Below are 24,685 nucleotides of genomic sequence, written 5' to 3' on the forward strand. Positions count from 1 at the left end.
GAGAACATGGAGAAGAGGAAGAGAAGGAATTAATAGGTAAACAATTTGGAGCTTTCTCATGAAGGAATAAAAAACATAGCTGTGAATTTTGTGTAAGCAAAAGGAACTGTGATGCAGAACATGATTCTAATGGTTAGCCTTGGATTGAGCAAGGAGTTTTTTCCATTGAATAGGAATGAAGTAAGATAGGTATATGGTATACCTGTCTAACCCACACCATTTTTTTCATTAGAATAAGAAAGAACATTAATACTATGAATCAAATTCATGTTTTTTTTTTCTACCAAACATTGTTAGTGGAAAATTTCTATATTTGCACAGTAAAGATTTTTATTGGTTATAGTGGTCCTCTCTTTAGATAGGGGATGTATGGCAAAATTATATTTCTAAAAAGAAGGATATGACAGAAATTTCATGTGACTCATAAATCTTAAAACTTTTACATAATAACCTTTATAGAAAAGTTTGATGATTCCTAATGTAGATGTACTTTAATGTCCTTAATCAATTCTTTTGTTGATTTAAATTTAAGTATGTAGGTTATTTCATTTTTTTTTTTTTGCTTTTGACAATTCCACACTCTGTTGCAATCATCATGCTGAGACATCTTTCACACATAAGAAAATATATCTACTGAACAATTTCCCAGCGCTCATGTTGCCAAAGAATACATGCATTAAAAATATCAATTTGTTGTCTTCATATTTATATTAATTTATATCCCCATAATAAAGAGTACTATTTTTATCAGCTCTCAATATTTAAAATTTTTAATTCCACATCTATAAAATATAGAGAAAATGGCAACTTCTTTTTCTCTGTATTTGTAATTAGCTTTAAAAGTGGGCCTACATTTCATATTTATTGATAATTTAGTTATTTTAAAAATTGTGTTATATGGTCCTTTGTCCATATTTCTGTTGCATTTTCTTGCTTATGTTGCTTTGCAATGTCTGCATTTTGTCAAAATTATCTCTTTTATAATCACATAATTTCATTTCATTTCCCTTATCTTTTATTTGTAGCTTTTTGAAATTGCTGGATTATATGATTAGTATTTATGTAGCTAAACTTATTATTCAGCTCCTGTAAGTTTCTTGATTGTACTTTAGAATAACATAAGTTTTATAATTTAATGGGTTTCTTATTTCATTAGAAGAGGAATAAGAGGTTGAGGGGAAAGGAGTTAAACAAATTTTAAATTTCTATAGGAGAAAATAAGAATTTTTTTCTTATTACATATATGCATAAGGTATGTTAAACCCAAAATCTCAACTAAACTTTATAATAACCCAGTGAACACTAATGATGGAAAAGTTCAAAAGTGGAGGATTCATGATATAGAACCCAAGGAAATCTCAGGAAATGGTAACACCAAGTATTTCTGAAATTGAAAGTGTGGATAGGATTTTTAAAAAGAAGAATCGGTTTAAAATGCACAATGGGAGCATTTAGAATAATATGCCTGATTTCCTGAGCATCCAGAAAACTATATTTTCCTCCTCCCAACAGAAAACTGAAGGTTTACCTTTGGACTGGTTAAACCAAGCCTTATCCAGGACAGGTCAAGCATGGCTGAAAAAAAAAAAGGTATCAAACTAAAAATAGGAGACCTAAGTGAACATTTGCACTTCTCTTTATCTTCCTCCAATTAGTTCCCAGAATTCTGAAATGTGATTTGTACTTTGTAGTTAAAAGTTTTTTAGATTTTTCTCTGGATAAACTGAACAGCAAAAACCAACATATCCATATAAATTATCAGATAACATTTGTTTAATTATATACCTGAGATTTTTGCAAAAAGACCCTGGTATTTTGCTTTCCTGCCAAGCAGCTGTGTCTGTGCATGCCAAGTTTCTGCCCTATATTTTAGTGTTCCACTCTCATATAGGAAAAAACAACCATAGTCACCATGAATTTGATGAAACCTAACACAATTTGAAATCAAAGCAAAAAGAAAGGAAACTCAGAGGATATAGGGACAAGGCAAAATACTGAAAACAAATTTTAAACTAATTTCTGAGTTTTTCTCCTTCTTCTATCATTTGAGAGATGAGGCAACGTATAATGAGAAGATTAAGATGCTTAAAAAAAAAAACACGGAGAGCAGGTGTGGTGGCACATGTCTGTAATTCTGGCGGTTCTGGAGGCTGAGGCAGGAGGATCATGAGTTCAAAGCCAGCCTCAGCAACAATGAGGCGCTAAGCAACTCAATGAGACTCTGTCTCTAAATAAAATACAAAAAAGGCTGGGGATGTGGCTCAGTATTTGAGTGCCCCTGAGTTCAATTTCCAGTACCCCACCCTCACAAAAAAAAAAAAAAAAGAAAAAGAAAAAGAATATGGAGAGAATCAAAAGCTTTTAGAAATTTAAAAATTGTTAGCAGGCATTTAAAAAATCAGTTGGAGATTTAGAAGATGAAGGTGAAGTAAGCTTTCTATAAGCAGAACACTCACAAAGAAATGTAAGATGGGAGAAAAAATAAAAACAAACAATAAGAGGATCCATCAAGGAGTCCAACATCTGAATATTCAGAGAAAGAAAAAACAAGGAAAAAAAAAAGGGAAGGGAAATTTCAAAGAAACAGTTTAAACTATTTCCCAGAGCTAACAGTTTTGAGGTTCAGAAGCCCTACTGAACAGTGGCTCTGTGATTGAAAACCCAGCACCGTCAGGCATCCTGGCATTTGAGAAACTACCACTTTTCTGTGAAAACTAAAATTTTTAATATGTTTAAAAAGAAGTAGAAGAGTATCTCACCAAATTAAGGTAAAGAAGATTTCTTAAAACATAAAAGGCAAAAAGCTTTTTAAAAAGGAAAAAAAGGTCAATAAATTTATTACATCAAAATTTTAAATTATATATAATAAAAGATGAAAACATTTAAAAGAATAAAATAAAAAATTTAAAAGCCTTAAACCTGTAAGCCATAAACAGGGATAAAATAGTTTCAAAGAACATAACTTATAAATAATTATTATCTAGAATGTATAAAGAACTATAAATTATTTAGAAAAAATAAACACTTCCACATACACATATACAGTGCCAATTGAAGGGTTATGGAAAATAATGTTCCTATAAGACAGCCCCTGGAAAATATGGAAAGACGCTCTGTCTCCAGAGGAGAGAGGAAATTAGCCAAACATTAAACCTCCCTTAGTAAATTCTTTCCTGGTAATAATGGACTGTGAGGGGAAAAAAGCAAGCTTTCATCTGTTCCCGGGTTCATCCCTTCCCAATCCCAGTGGGTCCAGAAAGGAGGAGGTGGGTACTGAAATGCTGGGCCCTTGACTTGTACCCTTTCCATTGCCAGTGAGTCCTGGAAGGAGAAGAGCAAACAGTGAAGCTCTGGGAAACAATGGATCCTAGAGGAAGAAGATAAGTAGAGAACACCGGGTTCTAAAAGCTTCTCCCAGTGACAATGAGTTTCGGATTTTTTATAACTTATTTCCTGACTGCTCAAACTAACACTTTCTGTCTCAGTGTCCAATGATTAAACCACCCTCATTGTGAACCATAAAACTTAGACCGATCTGTAACCAGGGAGCTATTTTTTTTTGTACCCAGAAAATGAGCCCTTACAATGCTTAATTGATTGACTTTGCTGGGGAATAAAGGAAAGCATGCTGATCTGTTTGAGGTCTGCTTCCATCCAGGTTATTTGTGCTTTCATAATGGTGCCAAAACTGTGTTTGTTATTTTTGCTTACACCAATATCAATAGATATCAATAACAAGGATAGTAGAAGAACTACTAAAGTAGAATTGCCAAAAGGCAAAGAGGAAAATATTTGCCACCTAACAAATGATTAAAAGAATTAAAAAATTAAACCATAAAGGGTATCATATTTGCAATTTTTAAAAAAGTAATAAAACTAGTATTCAAGGATATGAAAAAGTAGAAATCCTAATCTCTATTGTAGATAGTATAAATTTATTCTATTAGCTTTTGGAGAATAATTAAGAACTTTCCATTAAATATGAAAATGCAAATTCTCTTTGGCCCAACAATTTTAGTCTCAGAGAGTGCTGGCACATGTTTACAAGGATATGTACAAAAATATTTATTGTAAAACTACTTGTAATGTTGAAAAACTGATCACAATACAATGACCACAGATAGAAGATAGAAGAATTAATAATTGTGTTGGGGAATATAATCCAATGCTTATATAAAAGAGAAAATGTGAAGAGCCCATAATGCCAGAATAAATACTCTCTAAATATAAGATTTGTAGGGAAAATAAAAAGAGACACAGAGACAATATACAGAGGCAGGAAAGAAGACAGAATAGCAGAATCGCCAAGCTACCAGCTTTATTTATATCATAAAGGTTAAATGAGGTCACTGGTATCAGTAGTACATTATTGTTCATTATGTCATTAGGCAGGTTATAGAATTAGTAACATTATGCAGCTTATTCCCCAGTTACATACTATAATTGCAATGTGCAATGTTAGGAGCTTTGTGTAGCTCTCAAGAAAGTCTATTTTTCAAAAGTTACTGTTATGTGGACAGGTTCAGGTGCAGTGAAGCTTGGTGAAACATTGTGGTTGTTTAACAAGAGAGTTTCATTATTCCCAGGAGCTGTGTGCCTGAGATCACGATCAAGGATGATAAGACTCTAGCACAGAACCTCCTCAAGTAGGGCATTGCTACAGCAGCTAGGCATCCTGTGTCTTTGCACAGAAAATTTCCAAGCAGCCAGACGTTCTGTGTCTTTGCATTGAAACTTCCTAGAAGCCAGGTATTCTGTGTCTTTGCACAGAAACTTCCTAGCCACCAAGCATGCCACAGTCATGAAGCCATCAGAGACTCCAATCCCAAACACAGAACCCCTACAACTATTAAGATAAAATTCAAGTTGCTGGTATGTATAGTGATGCTAGAATTTATATCATGTATGAAAGTATGAAAAATAATGCTAAGTATGTGCAAGAATACATGTGGAAAAACTATATTGATGCTCATGGGTATGATATGCAATAAGTTCAAGACAGAGGTAAGAGGAATAAGCAAGTTTTATAGATAGTTTCAGTAATATTTTATTTAAGTTGGCAGGTGAATATATGGGTGTTTATTTATTAATTTGTATATCATGTCTATTGTGCACAAAATCTTATTCTTTTCATTAAAGCCATTAAAAATTATGTGGCATGCCATGTGCATAAATAAGGTATTGTAAATCCAGGAAAGTTGATGCTAGTAGAGGCACTGAGGGGAGAGTAGGCTTCTTATAACTTTGCTTATGATAATTTTAAGTCAATAGATACATTCATATTCCTGGTGCTAGGGAATATATTGATTTACTCTAGTGAAGATATGATATCAAAAATTACAGTTGTAGGTGGCACCATCACATGATAAAGTTTGTGAGAGTATTTAATTATTTTCTGTAAACCATCTTGATGTTTCAAAACCATCTTGATGTTAGTGAAATGGACACATGAAACTCTGAGGGGTCACAATTATCACCCCTGAAAGTTTTATGTCTTGATTACAACACAAATTCCTGTAACACCTAAGACATGTGAATTTTTCTTTTTTCCTGTAGTAAGGAAATACTCTATCAGGAATACTCTATCATTGAACTCCATCAGCCATTTTACATTTTTTTTAAAAAATTTTGAGATATAGAGTCTTCCTAAGTTGTCAGGTTGCCTAAGACTTTTGATTCTTTTGCCTTACCCTTCTGGGTGCCTGGGATTACAGGCTGTACCACTGCATCCAGTGTGAATTTAGTTTTGATTTGCCATCTTGGTAGGAATAAATGGGTAGTTTCAGTGGCTTGTACTTGGCCCTTTATATCATGGAACTCTTAATTTTCAGGTCAGAGATCTATGTGGCGATTCTGGTAATTTCTAAGTATATTTATTTTTACTGTATAGTATGAAGGGGGATGAAGACCAGCGTCTCATTAAGGGGTTCTTCTTCCTGCCCAGGATAATCCAAGCCACCCTAAAATTTATAATCTCAAATAATTAGTAAATAATAAAGCACAAATACTCTGAAATATATTTACAGAAAGCAAAGCCCCTGATAGATCTAATCTCCATGGGTCCTGAAACTAGGTAAATGAAATATGCCTCAGATGGTTTATTTAAGGGGGTACATCAAAGGCAGGGGTAAGGTTTCAAGGGCAGAGACTTGATCATGATTTCTTGCAGTCAGCAGATTGGTTGACATCTTGGCAGGTCACACCCATCTCAGGTGCTGGGTGGGATCTTTGGCAGGGCCTGAGGGTGAAGTTCACCTGCATCAGCAGTCAATCCCTTTGGGGGTGCCACAGGGAGTTCCCAATGCCAAACTTATTCCCTCAGGAGGCTACTATGCGCAACAGTCCACACACAGCCCATGCTTGGCTCGTGACAGTATACTTTGGGATCAGGCTGCATTCCCTTTGGGAGGTGATCTGGGATGGGATGCACTAGGTAAAAATTCATTGTCTTGACCATCATCAGTTCGACTCTGACCCATGTACTAGTTGGTAGTTCAGGTCTTTGAAGAACAATATCAGTTTTAAATGAATATCCAATAAGAAAAACCAAATGTTTTCCCCATATTCCATTGCCAGTCACATTTGCAAGTGGCCCTGGGTTCTCTGAGGAGAGCTTGAAGAAATATATCCATGAGTATATTGTTGGAGCTTTTTCTCAGGACATGGATGTCCCCTCAATTGTTGATTCTAAATATATAAATGGATTTAGGTCTTGTAACTGAGTGTTTGTGAATCATCCTTTTAGTAACTTCTTCCACATTTCTGCTCAAAGTCATAGATATGTATGTATTTTTGATTTCCATTCAGATCAAGGAAACCCAACTTTATTGCAGTATTTCTGTGTCATCTTTGAACTATTCATTCCAGTCAGAAAAGAGCTATCCAGGTGCACACCATTACCAATGCAGTTTTTTTCCCTTCCTTCCTCCCTCCCTCCCTCCCTCCCTCTTTCCTTCCTTCCTTCCTTCTTTCTTTCTTTCTTTCACTTTTCTTTTTTTTAATTGATTGTTCAAAACATTACAGAGCTCATGATATATCATCTTTCATACAATTGACTCAATTGGGTTTTGAACTCCCATTTTTACCCCAAATACAGATTGCAGAATCACATCTGTTACATACTCACATTATTACATAATGGCATATTAGTGACTGTTGTATTCTGCTACCTTTCCTATCCCCTACTATCCCCCCTCCTCTCCCCTCCCCTACCATCTTCCCTCTCTACCTCCTCTGCTGTTGTTCAGTTCTCTCCCCTTTTTCCTCCCTCCCCCTTGCCCCTCATAACCTCTTATAATTTTGTGTATCATTGAAGGTCTCCTACCATTTCCATATGCTTTCCCTTCTCTCTCCCTTTCTCTCCCCCCATTCGTCTTTGTTTACTGTTAGTCTTTTCCTCATGCTCTTCCTTCCTGTTCTGTTCTTAGTTGCTCTCTTTATATCAAAGAAGACATTTGGCATTTGTTTATTAGGGCTTGGCTAGCTTTGCTGAGCATAATCTGCTCTAATGCCATCCATTTCCCTGCAAATTCTATGATTTTGTCATTTCTTAGTGCTGCATAATACTCCATTGTGTATAGATGCCACATTTTTTTTTTTTATCCATTCATCTATTGAAGGGCATCTAGGTTGGTTCCACAGTCTAGCTATTGTGAATTGTGCCGCTATAATCATTGATGTAGCCATATCCCTATAGTGCGCTCTTTTAAGGTCCTCAGGGAATAGTCCGAGAAGGGCGATAGCTGGGTCAGATGGTGGATCCATTCCCAGCTTTCCCAGGAATCTCCATACTGCTTTCCAAATTGGCCTCACCATTTTGCAGTCCCACCAGCAGTGTACAAGTGTACCCTTTTCCCCACATCCCCGCCAACACTTATTGTTGTTTGACTTCCTAATGGCTGCCAATCTTACTGGAGTGAGATGGTATCTTAGGGTGGTTTTGATTTGCATTTCTCTGATTGCTAGAGATGGTGAGCATTTTTTCATGTACTTGTTGATTGATTGTATGTCCTCCTCTGAGAAGTGTCTGTTCAGGTCCTTGGCCCATTTGTTGATTGGGTTATTTGTGATCTTATTGTTTAATTTTTTGAGTTCTTTGTATATTCTGGATATTAGGGCTGTATCTGAGGTGTGGGGGGGTAAAAATTTGTTCCCAGGATGTAGGCTCTCTATTTACCTCTTTTATTGTTTCCCTTGCTGAGAAAAAACTTTTTAGTTTAAGTAAGTCCCATTTGTTGATTCTTGTTATTAACTCTTGGGCTATGGGCGTCCTATTAAGGAATTTGGAGCCCGACCCCACTATATGTAGATCAGAGCCAACTTTTTTTTTCTATTAGACGCAGCGTCTCTGATTTGATATCTAGCTCGTTGATCCATTTTGAGTTAACTTTTGTGGATGGCGAGAGAAAGGGATTCAATTTCATTTTGTTGCATATGGATTTCCAATTTTCCCAGCACCATTTGTTGAAGATGCTATCCTTCCTCCATTGCATGTTTTTAGCCCCTTTATCAAATATAAGATAGTTGTAACTTTGTGGATTAGTCTCTGTGTCCTCTATTCTGTACCATTGGTCCACCTGCCTGTTTTGGTACCAGTACCATGCTGTTTTTGTTACTATTGCTTTGTAGTACAGTTTGAACTCTGGTATCGCTATACCTCCAGATTCACACTTCCTGCTTAGAATTGCTTTTGCTATTCTGGGTCTTTTGTTTTTCCATATGAATTTCATGATTGCTTTATCTATTTCTACAAGAAATGCCGTTGGGATTTTGATTGGCATCGCATTAAACCTGTAGAGAACTTTGGGTAATATCACCATTTTGATGATGTTAGTTCTGCCTATCCATGAACAGGGTACATTTTTCCATCTTCTAAGATCTTCTTCTATCTCTCTCTTTAGGGTTCTGTAGTTTTCATTGTATAAATCTTTCACCTCTTTTGTTAGGTTGATTCCCAAGTATCTTATTTTCTTTGAGGATATTGTGAATGGAGTGGTTTTCCTTATTTCCATTTCAGAGGTTTTGTTGCTGATATACAGGAATGCCTTTGATTTATGCGTGTTGATTTTATAACCTGCCACTTTGCTGAATTCATTTATTAACTCTAGCAGCTTCTTTGTAGACTCTTTTGGGTCTGTTAAGTATATTATCATGTCATCTGCAAATAGCGATAATTTAATTTCTTCTTTTCCTATTTTTATGCCTTTAATTTCTTTTGTCTGTCTAATTGCTCTGGCTAGTACTTAGAGAACTAAATTGAATAGAAGTGGTGATAGAGGGCATCCCTGTCTTGTTCCAGATTTTAGAGGGAATGCCTTCAGTTTTTCTCCATTTAGGATGATGCTAGCCTGAGGTTTAGCATATATAGCTTTTACAATGTTGAGGTAAGTTCCTGTTATCCCTTGTTTTTCTAGTGTTTTGAACATAAAGGGATGCTGTACTTTGTCAAATGCTTTTTCTGCATCTATCGAGATGATCATATGGTTCTTTTCTTTAAGTCTATTGATGTGGTGAATAGCATTTATTGATTTCTGTATATTGAACCATCCTTGCATCCCAGGGATGAATCCTACTTGATCATGGTGCACAAGTTTTTTGATGTGTTTTTGTATTCGATTCGCCAGAATTTTATTGAGAATTTTTGCATCCAAGTTCATTAGAGATATTGGTCTGTAGTTTTCTTTCTTTGAGGTGTCTTTGTCTGGTTTTGGGATCAGAGTGATGTTGGCCTCATAGAATGAATTTGGAAGAGCTCCTTCTTTTTCTATTTCTTGAAATAGCTTGAAAAGTATTGGTATTAATTCTTCTTTGAAGGTTTTGTAGAACTCTGCTGTATACCCATCCGGTCCAGGGCTTTTCTTGGTTGGTAGTCTTTTAATGGCTTCTTCTATTTCTTCCTTTGTTATTGGTCTGTTTAAATTGTGTGTGTCTTCCTGTCTCAATCTGGGCAGATCATATGCCTTAAGAAATTTATCGATGTCTTCACTATCTTCTATTTTATTGGAATATAGGGTTTCAAAATACTTTCTAATTATCTTCTGTATTTCTGTAATATCTGTTGTGATATTGCCTTTTTCATCCCGTATGTTGGTAATTTGAGTTCTCTCTCTTCTTCTCTTCGTTAGCATGGCTAAGGGCCTGTCTATCTTATTTATTTTTTCAAAGAACCAACTTTTAGTTTTATCAATTTTTTCAATGTTTTTTTTTTGTTTCAATTTTGTTGATTTCTGCTATAATTTTAATTATTTCTTGTCTTCTACTACATTTGCTTTTGTTTTGCTCTTCCTTTTCTAGGTTTTTGAGGTGTAGTGTGACTTCATTTATTTGTTGTTTTTTTCTTTTTTTGAGGAAAAGAACTCCAAGAAATGAATTTCCCTCTTAAAACTGCTTTCATTGTGTCCCATAGATTCCGGTATGTTGTGTCTGTATTATCATTTGTCTCTAAGAATTTTTTCATCTCCTCCTTTATGTCTTCTGTAACCCATTGATCATTCAGTAACATATTGTTCATTTTCCAATTTCATTCCATTGTGATCAGATATGGTGCATGGTATTATCTCCATGCCTTTATACTTACTAAGAGTGCCTTATGGCATAATATATGGTCTATCTTTGAGTAGGATCCATATGCTGCTGAGAAGAACGTGTATCCACTTGATGATGGTTGATATATTCTATATATGTCGGTTAAGTCTAGGTTATTGATTGTGCTGTTGAGTTCTATAGTTTCTTTATTCAGTTTTTGTCTAGAGGATCTCTCTAATGGCGAGAGCAGTGTGTTGAAGTCACCCATAATTATTGTGTTGTGGTCTATTTGACTATTGAACTTGAGGAGAGTTTGTTTTATGAACGTTGCAGCTCCATTGTTTGGTGCATACAAATTGATAATTGTTATGTCTTGTTGGTGGATGGTTCCTTTTAACAGTATATAGTGTCCTTCTTTATCCTTCTTGATTAACTTAGGTTTAAAGTTGATTTTATTCAATATGAGTATGGCCACTCCTGCTTGCTTCCGAGGGCCATGTGAGTGGTATGATTTTTCCCAACCTTTTACCTTCAGCCTGTGTATGTATTTTCCTATCATATGAGTCTCTTGAAGGCAGCATATTGTTGGATTTGTTTTTTTGATCCAGGTTACTAGCCTATGTCCCTTGATTGGTGAGTTTAGGCCGTTAACATTTAAGGTTACAATTGAGATATGATTTGTATTTCCAGTCATGCTTCTTTATTTATTTATTTTAGTTTGACTGGCTTTACTTTTTGCTTATTTTCCTCCCCTTTACTGAGATACCTCCTGCTGTTAGTTTTGGGCACCATTTTTCAATTCCTCTTGTAGTATTTTGCTCAAAATGCTTTGCAGTGCTGGTTTTCTTGCTGCAAATTCTTTTAGCTTCTGTTTATCGTGAAAGATTTTAATTTCATTGTCAAATCTGAAGCTTAATTTTGCTGGATACAGTATTCTTGGTTGGAATCCATTATTTTTCAGCGTTTGAAATACATTGTTCCAGGATCTTCTCGCTTTCAAAGTCTGTTATGAGAAATCAGTCGTTAACTTAATTGGTTTACCCCTGAATGTAATCTGCCTCTTTTCTCTCATAGCTTTTAATATTCTCTCCTTGTTCTGTACGTTGGCTATCTTCATAATTATATGTCTTGGAGTTGGTCTATTATGGTTTTTAATGTTTGGGGTCCTGTAGGCTTCCAGGATTTGGCAATCCATTTCATCTTTCATCTCTGGGAAGTTTTCTAGAATTATTTCATTTAATATGCTGTCCATTCCTTTGGTTTGAGTCTTTGTGCCTTCTTCTATCCTGATGACCCTCAAATTTGGTTTTTTTATGACATCCCATATCTCTTGAATAGATTGCTCGTGGGATTTAAGCATCTTTTCTGTGTTGACTATATTCTTTTCAAGTTGATAAACCTTGTCTTCATTATCTGATGTTCTGACTTCTACTTGATCAAGTCTATTTGTAATATTCTCTTTTGAGTTTTTAATTTGGTTTATATTTTCCTGCAATTCTAGGATTATTGTTTGATTTTTTTTTAAGATCTCTATCTCCTGGTAGAGCTCGTTCTTTGCCATTTGAATTTGTTTGTTTAATTCATTTTCAAAATATACTTTTATTGCTTGGACTTGCTGTCTCATGTCTTCTCTAATATTCCTTTCCATTCGAGTTAGGTATGCCTTGAGTTCTTTCCCTATTCCTGCTTCTGATGTTTCTATGTCCTCCTGTAGAATTAAGTTGTCCTGCATTGTTTGTACTCCTTTTTTCCCCTTGTTTTCTCATGTTGTCCACGTTACTTTCCAGCTCTATTTGATTGCCGTGTTTCTGCTCTCTTCTATAGATTTGTTTTGGTTCTGTATTACTCTGTTGTTTCTTCTTTGTGTTGTTAAACTGTGCCTGCTAACGTGGATTCTGCTGGGAAGGAATTCCGACGGCCGAGCTCCAGTGACGTCACTACTCTGCTATGATGGGCCCCAGGCTCCTTGCTGGGGTGTCCTAGTGGGGCTGTGTGACTGGACTGTCTCTGTTTGGTTTCAGCTCCCCGTCGAGGCAGGCGGGCAATCTCCAGCCGCCCAGTATCTCAGGCAGCGGGCGGGTGATCGGTCGCCGGTGGGGGGGTGGACTCCAGCCGCCCAGTCGTGTGGGCAGCGGGCCGGCTGTCGCCGGTGGGTGGGCGATCTCTAGGCACCGAGTCCTGCGGTCAGTAGCCGGCGGGTGTGTGTTCTCCTACCGCCCAGTTACATGGGCAGTGGGTGAACTGTCGCCGGCGGGCCTGCGGTTTCCAGCCACCCAGTCACGAGGGCCTGGCCTCTAGTCCCCTGGTTTCTCCTGCTAGTCTTGGTTTCTCCTGCTAGACCAGATTTCCCCTGAATGATGGTTCTCGGCAGTTCAAACTGTACTCTGGGCCTGCTGTTTGTTGGGTGTGGAGGGTGTCTATTGGGAACCCTGGCACTCTATTGTTTTGTTTCCGTTGTGGGGGATAGAACTGTACCGCTTCCTTCCCCGTCTGAAATCCTGTACTCACCCCAGGGGTCAGTGCGGGCTTGGCCGGAGGGGATCCACCGAATCGCAGCCACTTTCCCCCCTGCTTGCTAATTAATCGCTTCTCTGCGGTGTCCCGCCTTCTGTAGCCGCGGGGCAGGCCGTGGGAATCAGTCAGCCCGGATCTCCGGGGTCGCACAATTGCCTATTGGGATCCCCGGCACTCTATTGTTTTGTTTTTTTCTGCTTGCCCCTCCCCCAGCACTGGCTAGACAGGTTTCGTTTTGGCTGCTGATGGGAGGGGGAGTTGAAGGTCAGGTGTCTCTAGTTTTCCCCTAGTCTTTATGCAGGCTCACTCTGATACTCCCTCCCCCGGAAAGCCTAGGAGAGATTTTATGCGAATTCCCAGATGTATGGGGGATGGGCTGAGTGACACAGACCTATTTTATTGTTGCAGTCTGTCAGAGAATGGCTGTGGATACTTCAGCTCTCCAAGATGGTGGCCGCTGATTGCCTTGGTGGAGTTTCCATTGTGGGGGATGGGAGTGTATCGCTTCCTTCCCCGTCTGAAATCCCGTACTCAGCCCGGGGGTCAGTGCGGGCTTGGCCGGAGGGGATCCACCAAATCTCAGGGGTGGCACAATTGCCATTGGGATCCCTGGCACTCTATCATTTTTTCTTTCAGTTTTCTATTAGAGATTGAACCCAGAGGTGCTTAACCATTGAGCAACATCCACAAACTTTTTTATTTTTTTAATTTAAAGACAGGGAATCACTAATTTGCTTAGGGCTTCACTATGTTGCTGAGGCTGGCTTTGAACTTACTATCCTCCTGCCTTAGCCTTCAGACCTGCTGGGATTACAGATGTGCACCACCATACCTGGTCCAATGCAGTTTTTAATGCTTTAGAATAGGAAAAGATTTCTGAGCCCTAGGTTTTAAATGTTTTGAACACATTTATTTGTGAATTACACAAAGCTGTAAACATGTCTTACCAATTATAATAAAGATTATTAGATTCAGCATTATATTTTTATCTGTTATTCAGTTTTTGAATTTATTGTTCTCATCACCAATTTTTCCTTATTCTTGTATTAACAAATACAATGGGTGAAGGTATTAGGATGTATTGTATAAAACACAGCTTCAAAACTATACTCATTAAGAAAAAGACAATGGAATTTTGCAGTGATTTAATTGGAGTCACTTTACTCTTGAGAAGAAATGTTGCCATGTTATTATTTTATCTCAGAAGAGCATCTGCAGGTAGCTTTGCAGTTTTCTTTTGTGATGTTTATATCACACCCGAATTCTTTGACTAAATCACACACTTGAAGAACCTATCAATATACTTGCTGGGATTGGCTAAAATGAAACAAAAGACAAAATGGTGTTTCTTAGTCTATAGTATTACTTTCCCCAAACTGTATCATCTCAAGAAAAACTCACTTTTTCTGTAATTGTTCATTTCTTTAATTCTCCTTATATAAATAAGGGAAAACAGGCTTAAATTATTTTAATAGACATACATGATGTAGCAGATATAGAATTCTCAAAACATAGAGCTTTAAGAAAACAAAGAAATTTTCTACACTGTTTGAATAAAGTGTACAGTAACAGAAATAAATTTATTTCTCAATATATTAGCCCAGCACATGCATGTGTGAGTGTATGTGTGTTGTTTTATAAGTTTGTACAACAGAGAAATGATAGAAAAGAGCAAGGGTTGTAAGTAGGAGCATAAAAGCAGCTCATGTTTCAGGCAACAACACACAGGTGTGGAGTAGCAACCAAACAAAAGAAAAGTAGCCCAGACTAGCAGTGATTCTGCTGTGTGTGTGTGTGTGTGTGTGTGTAGTTTTTGGGGAGTAGTAGAAAACTTGCTGGAACCTTCAACATATGTGTTTAAAATAGACCAGTATTCTTTTTCAGGTGCCTGATTCCCATGATGTATGGTTGCTAGAGAGAAACCATTTTTTCTTTTCCTATATTTCCTGATTTTTATTAAGGGTAGGAGCAAATTGAGCCTGACCCTACCTAACTTTTTATAGTTAGTTAGTTTCTAAACATCTGTTTTTCCCTTCCTTAACTAAAGACAAGTTGAAGATTCTAAAGGGAGCTAAATGGAAAATTCAACTCCACTTTGGCATGGCTTAAATTTGTTTTGCATTACTATTTTTTTTTGTACAGGGATTGAATCTGGGGCGCTTAAATACTAAGTCACATCCCCAGCCCTTTTTTATATTTTATTTAGAAACAGGGTCTCACTGAGTTGCTTAGGGCTTAGTTACTGAGGCTGGCTCTGAATTCACCATCCTCCTGTTTCAGCCTCCCCAACCACTGGGATTAGAGGTGTGCACCACTATGCCAGGCCAGCATGACTATTTTTATCTTACTTCAGTTAGTGTCATCCTGAAATAGCAGCTGCACTTACCACCAGAACTTTTAATTCTGTGTTTGTTATCAAGAGCAGAAGGACTGAAGTAGGAAAAGGAGGGCCCAGAAGCAGGATGGGGACATGCTGGTATCAGGGTGAAATCTCAGCCTGTCTTCCATATAAGATCAGAGTACATGGAAACATCATTTGATAAAGAACATAAATGACTTACTGCAAAGCCCATTATCACAGTGATTAGGGCAGTCCCCACATGGTTTTCCTTTTTTATATGGGGTCTTCTTTGTATTTCTATTGTTTCCCCTGGCAAAGAAATATTTGGAGGAATGGATTAGTGACAACATTAAGGAATTCGAGATTTTACCGTGTGTGTGGACTACACAACAGTCAGAGGAACTCACAAAAGGAAGAGAAAGATTTCTGAAGGCAGGAGCCATAAAAATAAATTGAAGATAAATTATTCAGGATTTAAATATATGTAGAAGAAAAGAGTCAGAATTGGACCACCTTTCCAATAGACAAAAGGCATACAAACAGAGGACAAATTTACAGTGAAGTTCCTAACAATCAGAGCAAATATGTCTTGCTTCTTTATTAGATAATTTTTCTTTCATTGCAAATTTATTAATGTCAACTATGCCAGGCACTTATTATGACTTATCATATTTAATCCTAATAAAAATCCCTGGATACATTGCTACTGCCTCTTTATACCTAAGTGGAAAGGAGCTCCAGGTTATTAAGTTTTTGGTGAACTGAAGCCCACACAGCTAGCAAGTAACCATGCCAATGTTTGTCCTTGAGTCTGATGGTCCACAGAGCCCATGCTCTATACATGATGCCATCAGCTCCCTGGTTTTATCACCCCTTAGAACATACTGCTTGTTTCTTGTCTTTTCCAGTGCTCCCCTTTCTTCCAAATCCATGCTCAATGTCTTTATGTACCTTATAAGCTCAGATTGACAAAAGGAGTTGGTTCATAGCCCAAGTGCAGACCATTGACCTACCATAGGCCAAAAAAGATCCTCTGTGCAGTACTTACTCTGGGCAATAATGACAAACGTAGAAATAGGAGAGGTGCATGTGAGGACAGTGGGCTAAGGCACAACCAATCTCGTGGGAAGTGGCCCAAACAAGCTGCAGGAGAAAAGTTTAAAATAAAAACATTTAGATTAAATTGATAGTGTTCACATTATATGACATTTTGTTTCTTAATTGCTGATTAAAAGTTATCAATGAAGAGAATTTTAAAAGCTGAAAAATATTGGCTTCCAATTTCCATCTAAAACTGGATGATTACTCTTTTAAAAAATTCCTTTCAATTATAGAACCTAATTTAAAGTTACAGGAAGATTTATACATCCATGATACATTTTTTAAAACTGTTGAACCACCCTGTGATTAGTAAAGAAGTGGGCAAGTGGGTATCAGGCCACCAGGAAAAGTAGCAAACTGCAATTCAAGTTTTGCAGGAAAAACAATAGGAAATCATGTCAACCTTGTGCCTTTCTGCAGATATATCAATTTTCACAAAAAAGTGTCACAAAAATACAAAAATTACTTATTCAATACTATTAAAAATACTTTGTATGCATACAAGTACATACTTCATGATTATCATTTTCTCTTTAGCATTTCAAGCTGTGACTGGCTCAGTGAAAATAGCTCAAAGCTTTTGTTTCTTTGCTTCAAGATAATTTAATGTTGCCTAAATATAACTGAGATAATTTTATTATTTTACTCCTATGGCCATTATTTGAAAGACTCTATTGTGGTAAATCCAAAATCACAAAAATCACATAGGTGTTTGAAAATATCCTAGAAATAGTGGCTATTGATGGGTAATGTATGTTTCATAAAGCAGGGTAGTTTTCATACACAAACTCAGATAACCATAGGTCAGATGTATGTGGCATCTCCAGGCAAAACTGAGGAAAAAGATTAGTTTGGGATGATAGAAGAAAGAGAAGCATTAAGGTTTTGGCATTATGTTTTTACCTGGGTATAATGACCAGTTTTAGAATTTGCTCGAATATCTCCAACTCCATATTTAAAATTTTTAACTTCATCATAAAAAACTTGGATTATATGTGACCATGGTAAGGGAGCACTGGACATGAATAAATTCTCTCCACAATTAGCAACTAAAAATTAGAAAAGATAATGAACCAGTAGTTAAATCAGTACTTGTAAAGATTTCTCATTGAAAATTATTAAAATATTTTAGTTTCCAAGATCAATATTGCTTCTCATTCATGTACAGTTATCTTCAACTGACTGATTTGTAGCAGAAATCCAGTTATCAACTTCAAAAGCATTGATCTGTGACTTGGAATCACTTGCTTTTCCTCCTTTCCATGAATGAATAGACCTTTTAAAAATGTAATTATTGCTTTGTTTTCAAACTGATTATGTAGCTTTCTTTCTGGAAAAAAACTCAGCAGAAAAATTCCTTCCTATAAACTAGATTTAGTACCAACTTTCACAGAGTCTCAGAATTGGAAGGAACTGATTTTCACTTATGCTCTGGAAAATTATCCTAAGTGGTAATAATAAAATATTCCTTATAAAAATAAAGTAATAATTTTCGCCAGGAGCTCATGGTCTGATGGGTTTGGCCATAATATTCTCAGTGGGAGATTTTTAGATTTTGAAGAATAAAACTTGGCATATGTCTACCATGGACGATTAATATCTAAGTGGACTTAAGTTCCAAAAATATTTAAAACAATCTATTTTTGTTCTCTTTTGTCCTAACTTTTGCTTTTCACTGCTTCTCAGATAGAAATCTAAATATCTGGTGTGAAGCAGCAGGAATAAAGTCATTTTAGGATGAGTCTTGAAAAAGAAAAGACTGGAAGTATATAAATGAGTGTGAGGGTGGATGAGAAGACCAAAACTGATATATATATATATATAAAAGCAAGTCCTTCATTCCCAAACTTATTCTCTTCCTCATTCATAGTTAATCTTTTTTTTGGGGGGGGGCAGGCAGGGTAGGGGTGGGAGAGAGGGTCCTGGGAATTGAACTCAAGGACACTGGACCTCTGAGCTACATCCCCAGCCCTATTTTGTATTTCATTTAGACAAGGTCTCACTGAGTTGCTTAGTGCTTGGCCATTGCTGAGGCTGGCTTTGAACTCTGGATTGTCCTGCTTTAGACTCTGGAGCTCTGGGATTAGAGGCATACACTACCATGCTGGTTCATAGTTAATTAATCTTTAGCTTTTAAAAATGCCACCACATGGAGCTGGTGTTGTGACTCAGAGTTAGAGGGCTCACTGGGTTTGATTCTCAGCACCACATATAAATAAGATAAAGATATTGCATCCACCTATAACTAAAAAATAAAAAAAAGATGCCACCACATTAGTCATTAGAGGTTTGACTTACAGCTAACTTTTCGTTGACTTCTTGAGCTGTGAGACAAGGTGCACCTGTTTGCCCACTTTTCAGCATTCTTGGCAACTTCAGCATTCCAGTTCTCAAAACACATGACAAACATTTACAAGTTAAAATAGGATGGTTTCACAATATAATGGTTAAGTATATGACTATGTTGAAAACAAACACCTGTCTGAAGAATCATTTTCTATCATTTCTCATTTTCCCCCGATTCTAATAAAAGACACATTTCTTGCTTCCTAAATTATTGAGTTACCACAATATATCTATCTGAGGATCATAGAATAAAATATTTTGGGAAAAATAGTCATCTAGTGTTCCAGAAGCACAATAAACATTTTAAAACTGTGGGCATAATCTTTTAGAAGGACAAAACATTTTTTAAAATGATTATATCTAACTAATAAGAACTGAGATCTAAGCATGTGCTGTTTGGCCCCTGTAATTGGTACTATAAATGTAATAGTTTTCATAGACTAATATACTCTCAGATGCTACATTCAACATTAGAAAAGTCTGTGTTATACTTCACAGTTGTGAAGGAAAAGATAAATGCCCACTCTATCCCATATCCCAAAATTTCAAAAAATCTAGGAAAATCAATATAAATAAATATTTTATTATTATAATTCTTACAAGTTAAGCAAAGATTCCTAGAGATTGCTTTTGAAGAAGAAAGAATTTTTCAGAGTAGGATGAGAGCAAAGTTATCTTATATCTTCGAGAAGGCAACATCAGTTACTTATTAGAGTCATGAGGTATTTATTCCCTGCACCCGGCACAAAAGAACTACTTAGAAAAGAAATACTCAGTAGAAAAATTCCTTCCTGATATCTAGATTGAGCACCAACTTTCATAGCATCTCAGAATTGAAATGAATTAAAGAGAGAACAGATTTTATTTCTTATTTGTCATTGAAAACTCCTCTAGGGCTGGGGTTGTGGCTTAGTGGTAGAGCGCTTGCCTAGTGTGAGGCACTGGATTAGATCCTCAGCACCACATAAAAAATAAATAAATAAAATAAAGATATTGTGTTCATTTACAACTACAAAAATATTTTAAAAAAGGGAAAACTCCTGTAAAGGATAGTATTTAGCCTGTAAATGAAATATATGCCTTCTAAGACAGATTATTGTAGCAAATTGCTAGTTTTGGTTTTAAAAACTTACCTAGCTATATATACTTCCAAAGATATTTGTTCTGTCCCAACAAATCTATTTTTCATATGATAACACTTTAAATACTTGAATTTAGAAGAAAAAGAAAAAACTAATTTTTGTTAAGTACTCATACATACATGGCTTTTTATTTACATTAATATCATTTCTATTTATTCTCACAAAGGTACAGCAAATTTTGAGTTAATTCCACTACTAGAAAGAAATTTAAGGAACTTACAGATTAAATAACTAGCCTGAAACCAACCATCATATCCTCCTGATATTCTTTATGTGTATAAATATCTCCTGCTTTGTTGTATTTTGGTATAAGCATTCTATCATGCTAATAAATATCTTCATATGACCCTTTGATTAGTGTACTGTCTAAATACATATATATTATATAACTTAAGAACTAATCATAGCAGAAAAGAGCAAGACTTTCAATTTACAAACCTATTCACCATATTTTATTATAGATCCTAAGATTTCATTTGCAGTTTGGTGTCTATTCATTTTATTTAATCTGTAAGGTTTCTTGCATATCATCTACCCATTAACTATACCCCCATCCTTGCTTATAGAATTAACTTTTGTTTTTCAGTTCAAAATTTTATATTTAATGGCCAGTTCCAGACACTGAGGTGACAACTATCCAGTAATATAAACAGATTATTTTAAAACTATAGGTCCTGGTTTAATGTCCTTTGTTTAATGGCTAAATGCTGATTGTAATGATTCATTGACAATATAGGCTTACCATTTTAAGCATATTGCTAGCTCTAGGATTTGTCATCCTCCTAAGATCATTGTGCTTATTAGTAATCTCCATTTGAACTGAAGGATGATGGGTCAATAAAGAGAAAAATGAGACATTCGCCTTTAAAAAGAAGCAAGAAGTTAACAAAGTTGCAACATTGAATATCAAAGTAACAGAATTAAAATTTACTCTATCAATATAGTAATTGATAAAATGTTTAGTTTTATGATCTCAAACTTTAATAATGACAGCAGTTACCCAGGACTTTTTAACCTGCAGAATGCTACCCTCCATCTCTTAGTTTCTGATTCAGGAAGCCAGGGTGAGGCCAGATAATTTGCATTTCTAGTAAGTACTCAGGGACTGTGCTTTGAGAATTACATGTCTAACTTACAAAATTGTTCTGGGAAACATGGGCTTGTCTTTTTGAATTACTCATTTTTTGCCATTAGTAATGGATTAATATGATCTGTAACTTGTCTGCACATGATCCTGTCTCTCAACAATGCAAGAATTTAAAATCCTCATCAGTGGCCTAATTGTACCACAAAATTCCAATAAGAAATACTTTCTGGAGCTCTGCAAAAACAGACTGTGACCCACATGATAGCCAGCAAGATAGATTTACTCAAAATGCAGATAATACCCTTTTTTTAAATATAGAGAAACAGAGGAATGCTATATTATATCATATATTAATCAAATTAAAAATGAGTAGCATCCCAGGGTACACTTGCCAACAATATTCAGTATATCTTATAAGAACATGTTTTCTGTGCATATGTATATTTAAACTAACTTCAAGAAATTGTCATTTTCTATCTTTATAAGAGTATAAACAGAGGAACATTTTTAATGTTTAGTTTTTATTAGTGCATATTAATTATACAGAATGATGTATTTTACTGTGGCATATTTATGCATATATAAAATCACAATTCAATTAATTTTAGTAACCAATATCTCCTCTGCCCTTTATCTGCCCCCCATCCTCTTTCTCTACTCTGTTAATCTCTCTTCTAATTTCATAGTCTTTTTTTTAAACCCTTCTAACTTGCACATATGAGAAAAAACATATGATACTTTTGTCTATGAGTTTGACTTATTTTGCTCAACATAATGGTCTCTAGTTCCACCAATTTTCTTGCAAATGACATCATTGCACTCTTCTTTATGGCAGAATAAAACTCCATTGTATAGGTATAGCAAATTTTCTTTATCCATCCATCTTAGGACAGATACTTAGGCTGATTCCATAACTTGGTTACTGTGAATTGTGCTGAAATAAACATGGACATGCATGCATCTCTAAAATATGTTGCTTTTAATTCTAGATAAATATGGAGTGGTAAAATATAATTACATGATAGACTTAATTTTGGCTTTTTGGAGAACCCCCATAATGATTAATGGCTTTTCTAATTTATATAATTAACCTTAGTGTGTAAGAGTTCTTTTTTTACCCTGAATCCTCATCAGCATTTATTGCTATTTGCATCCTTAATACTTGTCATTCTAGCTGGAATGAGATAGAATTTCAGTGTAGTTTTGATTTGCATTTCCCTGATCACCAAAATTATTGAATATTTTTTATATAGTTATTCGCCATTTGTACTTCTTCTTTTGAGAAGTGTCTGTTCAATTCATTTGCCAATTTATTGATTTTTTTTGAGGTTTTTGAGTTTTTCATATATTCTGGATCTTAGTCCTCTGTCAGAGGAGTAGCTGACAAGGATTTTCTCTTATTCTATTGTTTCTTCACTCAGTTTATTGTTTTCTTTGCTGTGCAGAATTTTTCAATTTGATGCCATCCCATTTATTGATTCTTTTTCTTATTTACTGAACTATAGGTGATCTTATTCAGGAAGAATTGCCTGCACATACACATTAAAGTGTTTCTCCCTTTTTTTCTTTTAACAGAAAAAAATTCTTATAGTTAAGTCTTTGATCCATTTGAGTTGACTTTTGTACCAGTCAAAAGATAAGAAATGTGTCTCCTTAGCTTGGTGCAGTGGCACACACCTGTAGCTAGGGAAATTGAGGCAGGAGAATCATAGTCCAGAGCCAGCCTCAGCAAAAGCGAGGTGCTAAGCAACTCAGTGAGACCCTGTCTCTAAATAAAATACAAAATAGGGCTGGGGATGTGGCTCAGTGGTTAATTGTCTGGAAAAAATTATTTGCCCATTTATTAATTGTTATGGATATCAATCTTCTACATATGGATATATACTTTCCCAGAATCATTTGTTAAAGAGGCTGTCTTTTCACCAATGCATGTTTTTGGCACTTTCATCAATAGTCAGATGACTGTAGCTATGGGGTTTGTTTCTGTCCTCTATTCTGGCCCACTGATCTATGTGTTTGTTTTTATGCCAGTACCAAAATGTTTTACAGAAGAGCATATGTTTAAAAACTGAAAAAATTATCCATTTAAAAATTAAGGACAGGGCTGGGGATGTGGCTCAAGCGGTAATGTGCTCTCCTGGCATGCGCGGGGCGCTGGGTTCAATTATCAGCACCACATAAAAAAATAAAGATGTTGTGTCCACCGAAAACTGAAAAATAAATACTAAAAAAAAAAATCTCTCTCTCTCTCTCTCTAAAAAAAAAATTAAGGACAATAAAAACACAATGAACCCTTGGAAACTGTCTAGTACAAGACTATGATTATTCTTTTCTAATTGCTGTCTCGCTCAATCCAGTTATTACCCACCCTTTTCTGCCCTGACTTGTGCCAGGAAGCTGCTCCTTCCAGCTTGCACTACCTGGGCTTTCTTCCAGTTTTCTGGGTCAAAGGGAGGAATTGGAGGAACTAAGGGTGAGGAGAGAGGTGGGGCACCTCTTGTTTACTCCTTTGACTTCTGCACTTCATTTCTGGGAATAGCTTCCTGCATTATTAATCCACTTTGGTGGCTTCACACTTTGTTTCATTCCTCCTTGCATCCCTTAGGCCTAGGAGTAGAAAGGCTTCCTGCTGTTGTCATTCTCCATTCATGTTCCTTCCAACCCTATTCTTCCTGTACATAAACATCCCTCACAGAAGATCTTCATTCAAACCACCTGTGGAAATCTGTTCCCTGTCTAGACTCTAAGTGAAAGATTCTTCTTTGTTTTGCAGGAAACAGATTCAGAAAGGTTGACTGAGTTATGTGAGCATTTCTTTTTTTTTCTTTATAACCAGGAACTGATTACTTAAACTTAGGAGGGCAAATTAATAAATGACAACAGATCTCTCGTACCTCTGGGCTCTATTTCAATAATGAGGGTAGCATACTGGAGCTACTACTACATTTTTAGAAAACAGTTTACTACAATAGGCATTTTGCTATGAATAAACTCACATGCTTTTTATTTCTTTATTAGTAATCACTTTTTTAACCAGTGGTCAAAATTAAATGAAGTAATTGGCAAAATACTATAGGCTTCTAGGAAATATAATTTCAGAAGACACACAAGTATATGAGTATGCTAAATCCATCCTTTCTTCTGCATAAGGTTGTTTCAGTAGCCTAATATCTAATTTCTTTTCTTACTATACACAGACCTTCCCTCAAATTCACCTTATATATACTACTAGTTTTGCTTTTCCAGTTATATCACAATAGAGCACAAGGCAGCAAAAATAGTCATTTATAACTTAAAGCAGTACGTGGATAATAAGTGGGAAGAATGCTAAATATGTTTTCAAAGATACAGATCACATCATTCAGGAAAGAGTCCAAAAGCAAATGACAGAAATTCTTGAGGTACAGCAGATCCCCTGGAAGGTAGCAGGGAGTACTAAGTAGGCACATGCCATGTGATCAACCTTAGCAACACTTGTCAATATGTTGTTTTCTTTACATCTTAAAAAAATGGTGAAATAATTTTAATATCTGCTATTTATGGAACTACTGTTATATAATTTAATTCTCAAAGCAAGCCATTGTGGTAGTTATTTTTCTTATTGGGAAAAATGCAGTATTCTAGATCAGA

The 24,685-nt window shown here is 35.9% G+C and overlaps 1 protein-coding gene across 1 annotated transcript; it reads right to left on the reverse strand.

Annotated features, from left to right (window-relative positions):
• Positions 1–14,308: 14,308 nt before the first annotated feature.
• LOC308649787 (serotriflin-like) lies at positions 14,309–20,782 on the reverse strand (the record flags this gene model as incomplete). Its single annotated transcript, XM_081295627.1, has 6 exons — positions 14,309–14,355; positions 15,600–15,688; positions 16,428–16,522; positions 17,384–17,529; positions 18,779–18,869; positions 20,711–20,782. 6 exons carry the CDS (start codon positions 20,780–20,782, stop codon positions 14,309–14,311), a joined length of 540 nt encoding a protein of 179 aa, XP_081151753.1.
• Positions 20,783–24,685: the final 3,903 nt, after the last annotated feature.

Source organism: Spermophilus citellus (assembly GCF_964194105.1).
Source record: "Spermophilus citellus genome assembly, chromosome: 5".
Taxonomy (NCBI): Eukaryota; Metazoa; Chordata; class Mammalia; order Rodentia; family Sciuridae; genus Spermophilus; species Spermophilus citellus.